At 33.8% G+C, this 9218-nt stretch overlaps 1 protein-coding gene across 1 annotated transcript; it reads left to right on the forward strand.

Annotated features, from left to right (window-relative positions):
• The first annotated feature begins 1994 nt into the window (after window positions 1-1994).
• Window positions 1995-4026, forward strand: LOC145107765 (uncharacterized). Its single transcript, XM_079044715.1, has 3 exons — window positions 1995-2177; window positions 3365-3463; window positions 3668-4026. The coding sequence occupies exons 1-3, from the start codon at window positions 2121-2123 to the stop codon at window positions 3950-3952; spliced, it is 441 nt and encodes a 146-aa protein (XP_078900841.1). The 5' UTR covers window positions 1995-2120; the 3' UTR covers window positions 3953-4026.
• Window positions 4027-9218: the final 5192 nt, after the last annotated feature.

Raw genomic sequence — 9218 nt, forward strand, 5'->3', positions numbered from 1 at the left:
TTAGTGTTATTATGTTTCTAAAAATTATAGTATTTTTATACTATTTGTTATTTGTTATACATAAAAATCAATATATATATATATATATATATATATATATATATATATATATATATATATATATATATATAATTGAGAATTTTAAATTTTCAACTTGTGTAACTTATTAAATATATCATTAATATGGTAGATTATTTGAATTATTAATATAATAATCTTTGTCTTTTTCAATTTGAATATGATGTTAAATACAATGTCTATATTATACTTTAAATTATCAAATTTGTATTTGTAATTTGTTATTGTAAATATGGTATTTGATTTAAAACATAAATCAAAATCTCAAATAAACTTAAAAAATGATTAATTTTTCTGAATAGTTAAAATGTTTAAACGTGTTAAATATCAACCTCAATTGATTTGTCAAATTAACTAAAATAATATCTTAAAACTATATTTTTATAGTAACATAATATTTTTCAAAGTGATTTTGTAAATTAATTAACAATAATATTAAAAAAGTAATATAAATTTTTTTATATCTATATTTATCATCAAACTTAAAAGATAACCACACAAGTAAAAATTTAAATTATTCGATCATAATAATTATTAAAAAAGAACACTAAATCGAGAATAATATTCAGTTTTATTTATTTACAGACAACGGTTAGAAGTCAATGAGCAATATTGTTCAAAATAGTTGAAATTATCTATAAAAACTTAGTGTGACGTTATTATGTAAATGTTATTGTCAATAACATAACCATTTTAAACAACATATATTTTTTCAATATTTTAATAATATTATTTTAACCCGCGCAACGCATGGACCTTCGCCTAGGGATGGACGTAGGATTTCAGATTAGGCGTGACTCGGGAAAAAAATAATAGTGGTATAATAGTAGAAAAAAATCAAAGTTTTTTGCACTGCGTACGCGGAAGTCTGACATAGTCGGTGCCACAGTGTGTCATGGAAGAACCGCCCCTACTCAACTCACCACCTGCTTCATCTATGTTGTTTCTACAAAGATATCGATTCGTTACTCGCCACCTGCCAATTATTTATTCATCTACGATGGTTGGATCTCCAACAACTTTGACTCTTAGTCATCGATAATGGAATCAAAGTCTCTAACAATGGTTTGGTCGGATCTCCAGGATTATGGTCTTTTTGCATTCACATATATACAAAAGAAGAGAGTTCAAAGTGTCTGATGGTAGTTGGAATATTCGTCGTTAGAAAAGAAACAAAGGGACTAACAAAGGATTTTACTTTTATATATGGAGACTCCCTTCTATAAAAGCTTTGAAGCCTTTTGCGGTCGTTTACAAACAACAGAAAGCGAAAGAGATGAGAGAATTAGTGTTTTATTTGATTTGTTGATGATGAAGAAAGTTTAAGAGTCAACAATCAAAATGCATGGAGGCGGAAAATGTAGATAGCATGTCGGACAATTCGACAATCACCATTCTAATTAATGTGCATCCGAATAATGTACATTTGAGTATTAAGGAGAATTCTGATAATAAATGCAATTTGTGGAATATAATTAATGACATTTGTGTATCTCGGATATAATAAAATGTTGCATAAAATGATTAGAACATAGACACCGATGATATACCACCTTCACTGTTAGACAACATCATTGGCCCACCATTATGAACAAAACATCTTATTTGTCAACATATAGCTTGTTGACTTTGGTTTTAAAATCGCATACGATGGCTAGGGACTGTCCAAGTTAAAAAAAAGATTTTAGGAATTAAGTGCGTAGATTACCCCAAACCTTTGGGACCATTCGTGTAATTTACCCAAAAATAAAATGAGTTAAGGACCAAATATGCAAAACTAACAAAAACCACAAGGATCATTTATGTAGTTTAACATCCGTCGACATGATTCATATGAGTCTCTATTGTCCACATGCTATCACCAATGTACACCACTCATCCCTCCAATCGACGTGCATTAACCCATTGGCCAAAGTTAACCCCCTGCAACAGCCACCCTATTAAATAATCTCATAATTCCCCCATAAAACAACCATCGAAACATCTCCTTCTTCAATATTCACCCAGACACACAGACACACTCCTTAACCTCTCAAATCTAAATGGCTGCTGTTCCAGTGACTTGTGTTAGATTGACGACTTGCATGAACACCAATCAGGTCAGGCCTTTGACTTTCTTTTTATTTTGACTTTTTTATTAAGGAGTTGGTAAAAAAACATCTCATTTTACCATATAGACACCCCAATTAAATTTTGAAATATTATTATTGGTTGAAATTACATTGGTTTTCGAAAAAACTGATTATAAGTAGTTAATTATAAGTTGACTTTTTATAAATGGATCAATAGGATGTCTAAGGGGTGTTTAATTAGCATCACCCTTTATTAATCATTATTTGCATTAATGATGTATGTCAATAATATTCCAAAAAAAACCGTAATTAATAAAGAGTTCTTAATCTGCTAAATATTTTTTGAGACCAAGTATACCATAAGTCTTCAAATGTGGCGTTTAGTCAATAACTATGCTAAACAAAAAAATTAACGATTTTCTTTAAAATATATAATATATATATGAATACATGCACATTTCACATTTTGTATTTTTTTCAAAAAATTTCAAAAACAACACAACCATGAGATATTAGGAGTAGCGCTTAAAAAAAATTGCAATTTAAAAACATAAAAAAAAACACAAATAAATGTGCATATTCAAATCTGTGTACATGTACATTCAGATATGCATACATGCATATTTCAACAAAAAGAAAAGTTTGTCAATTTTTTTTAGCCTAGATCTGTCTTAAACACACAATTTCCAATCAAATATTGGTTCTATATATATATATATATATATATATATATATATATATATATATATATATATATATATATATATACACTGTAGCTTTATCAAAAGTTTTCTAAAACAACACAACTAAAGAATCTAATGTCAAGGTTTAAAAGAATAACAACTTAAAAATGTCAAAAAAATATAAAAAGATTGAAAACTATAAATGTGTCGGATAAGCACATTTGATGCATGATTAAATGTGCATTGCATCTTTCAAAAATAAAAAGTTTGTTTAATCTTTTTAGCATAGAAATAGCTTAGACGCAACAATAGCTTAGATGCATCATTTATAGATTAATGGTTTGATAAGGGCTTAATTACATTTTTTGGTTCATATATATATATATATATATATATATATATATATATATATATATATATATATATAATTTGACTAAATCAACTCATTTTAATATAACTCAAATAATTTAATCATCAAAACTAATTAGAAATTGGCACCTCTAACTTACTCGCATTTGTTTTTCTTCACAGATAATAGGGAAAGTCTCGACACCGAAGTTAGTCCATGTGGGTCAGGCCACAACCGATTTCCCTTGCCTCAGAACATCCCGCTTTCAGACCTCTTGCTTAGTAAATTCTTTTTCCTATTTTACTTAACAAATATTCACCTATTCATATTTCGGTATATTTATGTTTGTAAACATATATTGGTACAATTGTACATCATATCTAACGCTAGTTTATAATGTTTCACAGCCGAGTCTTACAAACTGACATAATATTGGTACATCATAGATTCGTTTTCTAATTCGTTTACACTTTTTTATTATTTAGAAAGACACATCGATAAACGATGCAACTGACGCTATTGGGAAACGTGCTGAAGAGATAGGTGCAAACACAAGTGACGTTATTGAGAAACTTGTTGAGAAGAAAGATACTTTGACAGCTACAGCAAATGACGATATTAAGAAAATTGTTGAGAATACAAATACAACCGCAAGTGACCTTGTTGAGAAACTTGTTGAGAAGAAAGAAGAAGTAGAAACTGCGACAAATGATGCAATTAAGAATCTTGTTGAGAAGGCAAATAAGGTGGCAACTGACCTTACTGAATAGTGAATCATGTAGTGATTAAACAAATTTTAGAAAATGTTGTTATTTTGGGAATTATATGAAGATATATTTCAACTCTCGGAGAATTAATATATATATATATATATATATATATATATATATATATATATATATATATATATATATATAGAGAGAGAGGGGTAAAAGTTCAAATAAGAACCATAAAAGATTAAAAACCGTAAGAATCACTTATTTTTAACTTATATTTATGGTTATTTTTTATTTTCTAATATTTTGATTTTTTAAAGTTTTTTATAAATAAAAAAAACAATAAGAACATAATGTCTTTATGTAATACCAATTCCATAACTTTTAATCAGATAAAAATCTTTCAAAATTAACCAAGAACAAAAAAAAACTCTCTAATCTCCTTCAACTTCCTCTGAAGAACACCAACACAGGTTGAATAATTAGAGAGAGAACTTGTAATGGCTAAGGATGAATGTATCATTTTTAATGACAAATGTGAAATTATTCTTAGTGAAAGAAACATCTTGGTTACTATTAATAAACGTCTTAATGCTAAAATTGATGTTTTGCATAATTCGATTCATGTTCTTGAAGCTAATGAAAGAATGACTCATAATTTTCGTCATCCCTGGTCCAAAGCACATGGTCTCGGAAGCGAGTTTCTGAAGTCAGTTGCTCGTCCCCTGAAGGAAACTTCAAAACCTAACGCTCATGGGAGATATTCTGAAACACACTTGTTTGGATACCCCTGTCTCACCATTGTCGTCCCTTCATGAGACCTCTGGAAAATATCAATATTTGATTCCTGAGTTCAAACCAATCACTATTAAATGTCCTAATTCCACATGACTTCTGCCTCTGATATCCGTGGACCCGAATCATTCTTCGAAATCCTTACATAACATAGGCAGTACTCGAGTTTGTGCTCTGAACTCCGGTCCTCTGAACAATCTATTATCGAGGAAATCATTCCTGAGAAAAATGGACATGAATCGGACCCATTCAACTCTTTTTGGGCTTCATTTGGTAGTGATGTAGAACTTAAGACTGATAACGACGCTTTGTCCGACTCCTGTGTCTCCAACTCTAATATGGTCTCAAAATTGACTCTAGTTCCAGTTAAGCCTCATTTCAACAATCCATCGGTTGGAAAAAATTCCAAATCATCATATGACTCTCGAAATAAATCTTAGTTGAACAAGAAGGATATTGTTCATCCAAAAACCGAAGCTAGGAAAGCTCTTGAAAAAGAAACCATGTCTAGGAAATGCTCTAGGTTCCTTGAAAAATCTGAAAAGAAAATGTCTCAACCAATTAGTCCAGCTACTAGGAATCACAATACCTTCATGCATGTTAAGATTCTTAAAAGACCATCTATTCATGTTAGCTCGAACATTCGCAATACATCTATCAAAAATGTGAAAAACGTTATTGTTGAGACCTTATCCAAGAAAACTGAATCTCCTCGGAAAACATCCTCTTTTGTTTTTATTGCTACCTCGGATGGAAAAAATTTTAAATCACAACAATTTCCAAAATTAAATGTGCCTACAAATGTAATGACCAAAGAAAAAGATGTTCGGAACACTGGTGTTCAGAAACCTTCTAAGGGTTCAAAACAAAAGTTTGAATGGAAAGTGAAAAAGTATGAAAACTCAACTGAAACACCTCTAAACATAGTTCTTCTAGCAACATCTCGGACAAATGTTTTTCTGAAGAAAGTTGTGCCCAAACAACCAATGGTTGAATATGAATTTTGGATAAACGAAAGGACTTCGACATTTTGCATCTTTCCAACAAAATCTCAGAAAAAGAATTCTGAGATACCACCTGTTCAGAAATCTCAAACCAAGTCCAAAGACCTTGCTAAAGTCCCTAAATTTAACTTAGAGCCTAAAAACTCTAAAACTCATTGATTTTGTAGGCTTTCTGTGCTTCAGAAGAATATACAATATGATATATTGATAGTGCTTGTTCCATGCACATGACTGGGCAGAAAGATTTTCTGCGTGATCTCAAACTGTCTCCAAATGCTGGTTACGTTACTTTTGGAAATAATTCAAACTCTCAAATTCGAGTTTATGGCATCCTGACCAACAACAATTTTTATGTCTCCAATTTGGCTTATGTTTCCGATCTCCAGCATAATCTAATTAGTGTGACTCAATTTACTGATGCAAATCGAAGAGTTGAATTCTTCAAGAAGCATAGCTACGTTATGACAGAAGATCGAAAAGAATGTCTCATCAAGTCTAATCACATTAAAAACATGTATCCTTTGGACATCAATATGATCAGCGGAAAGCCTCAACTCTGTCTTCTATCAAAATTTGTTCCTGACGTCAGTTGACAATGGCATCAGAGGCTTGCTCATCTTAATTTCCGATACATGAATGATCTGGTGTCTGGTAAAATGGTTTAAGGTCTGCCTCTCCTCAAATTTGAAAACGATCATCTATGTGTTGCATGTGAATATGGGAAGCAAACAAAGAAAGGTCATCCTGTAATAATTGAAAATTCTATTTCAGAACCACTTGAACTTCTTCATATTGATCTTTGTGGACCATCTGTCGTAGAAAGTTTGCATCACAAAAAGTACATTCTTGTGATTGTTGATGACTACGCAAGGTTTACATGGGTCTTCTTCCTAAGGCCAAAGTCAAAAACCGCCTCCGAACTCATAAATTTCATCAAAGGAATTGGAGTTCTGGTTAAACTTCATGTCCCAAGAATCCGAAGTTACAATGGCTCCGAATTCACAAATTTCACAATTAAAAAGTTCCTCATTGACGAAGGTAGTGAAAACAATTTCTCTGCTCCCTACACTTGTAACACCCCGGTATTCAGGTACTTTCAAATTCATCCTTTGGTTTTAATTTATAACATTTTGGTCCCTATAATAGAAGGAAGTAGCTATGAGAAGCCCTAGTGGCAATTTTGTAGTTTTGGGACAGGAGGAGTATGCTAAGCGTACATGAGGGTACGCTTAGCATATTAGGTCGCACCCTAGTACGTTGGGCGTACTCATGTCTTGAGGAGACCCTAAGTTTTAGGGCTTGAGGGGTATTTAAACATCCTTATGGCTCATTTATCCCTACCTTTTCAGCCTCGAAAGTCTTAGAGCCGTTCTTGAAAAACCCTGGTCCCTTAAAGTGTGATTTGAGCCTTAAAGTGTGTTCTTGGTGTATTAGAGGAAGCAGGAGTTGCATCAAGAAGCTTTAAAGTGGAAGCAAGCTTGTGGATCTGGGATCTTTACTCCTTTGTGAAGCTCCATAAGGTATAAAGTCTATACCTTTATGTTTGGATTGTTAGATCCCATCTTTGGAAGTTTTATGTTGCTTTTCTTGTCCCAAAGGTACCATTTTATGCATGTTTGGTTATTGACGTTTTGAGCTGTCCTTTCAGACTCTAGGAGGGGTCCTAAGCTATAAAAATGAGGCCCCAATGGCTAGAATTGTCTCATGCATCTTGTAGAGGGTCTTAATCGATTAAGACCTTGTATTAAGGACTTTATAGACGTGCAAAGTCATAAAGTTGGAGAGTTTATGACTTTAGGGTGCATTTGGACCGTAGATCTGAAGTATGGGCTTAAGTGCTTAAGCCATTAAGAACTTAATGAGGATTTGAAGGCTGCGAGGTTACGCCCCGCGTAGGTGGGAGTATACCCCGCATACTCAGTCAGCCACCCCGTAGGTTGGTCAATGCGAGGCTTCGCGTGCGCTTAGCGTACCTCTGGGTTACGCCCCGCGTAATCGCATGAGTTACCCCTTGTTGAGTTGTCTCGGTTAAGTTGACTCGGCTGGGTTGACTCAATTGGTTTAGTGGGTTTGACCATTTGACTTTGACTAGTTGACTTTGAGTTTTACCATGTTTAACCAAGTTTGACTTTGAGGGCATTTTGGATATTTTGGGATTTTGGTGGAATTAATCACTTGGTGGATGTAGGTATTGAGTAGAGAGCTGAGATTTGGAGTCGGGCCTTATCAGTTCTGTCCAGTTTGTGAGGTGAATTTTCCTCACTGTACTTACGGGTCGAAGGCACCAAGGCCGACCCATTGGTTTGATAACTTGCTATTCGTTGATATGTTGAGTATAGAATAGATATGCATGCTAGTTTTGATATGTTGGTCTGGTAGATCTGTAGGACTACCTGTGATACTGTCTGTTTACCTATGTATGTTATTATCTGTTATATGTTGACATATTGTGTGGGTTGGGTTGAGGTTGTACTGCTCCGTGATGTAGCCAACAAACCCTGGAGCAAGCCAGATATGAGTTGAGGGCCGAGGAGGGCATGCCAGACTCATACTGAGGGCTCTTGAGCATTCCAGATATGAGAAAAGGGTCGGGAAGGGCATGTCAGACTCGTACTAAGGGCATAGTAATATTCAGTCCAAGGACTGATCAGGCCAGGGAGCAAGCCAGACATAAGATGTGGGCCAAGGGCAAGCTAGACTTATGTTGTGGGCTCAGGGGTAATCCAGTCTGTTAGTTGTGGACCCATTGCATGCGGTTATTGTATATGTGCCATTTGTTGTGTATTGGTATTTTGGGGGAACTCACTAATCTTCGGGCTTACAGTTTTGGATTAAGTTTCAGGTACCTCAGAGGATCACGGGAAGGTGAAGGTGTGATCGTGCACCTCCTCGTGTTTTGTTTTATGAATTTCTTAAAACCCTGATATTAAACTTGTTTTGAAAACTAGTTGTAAACAATGATGATTTATGGGTTGTTTTTAAAAGTTTAAATTTTTCATGAATTTTATGGATGTTACAACACTCCTCAGCAAAATGGTGTTGTTGAAAGAAGAAATCGAACTCTTGTTGAAGTCGCTCGGTCGATGTTGAACTTTTCAAATCATCCTCTCTATCTTTGGGCCGAAGCCGTCTCTACAGCGTGCTTAACTCAAAATAGATCCATCATCAATCGTCTTCTCAACATGACACCATATGAAGCAATGAATGGTCGAAAGCCTTGTATCTCGTTCTTACACATATTTGGATGTAGATGCTTTATCAAAAACAACCATGATCAACTCACCAAGTTTCAAATAAAATCCGATGAAACCATCTTTTTGGGATACTCAGTTAAGTCTAAAGCTTACAGATTTTTGAATCGTCGGACTTGTGTAATCAAAGAAAGCTTCGATATTACTTTTGATGATAATTTTGTTCGGAGCTCAGAGCCCACTCATGTTACAACACATATCATGGAGTCCGATGCTCCACCTCCTGGGTCTCTGAATCATCAAATTATCTTTGAAGTTGACTTCGAAATC

The sequence above is a fragment of the Lactuca virosa genome, chromosome 4 (assembly GCF_052849685.1).
Source record: "Lactuca virosa cultivar CGN04683 chromosome 4, Lactuca_virosa_CGN04683_v6, whole genome shotgun sequence".
Classification (NCBI taxonomy): Eukaryota; Viridiplantae; Streptophyta; class Magnoliopsida; order Asterales; family Asteraceae; genus Lactuca; species Lactuca virosa.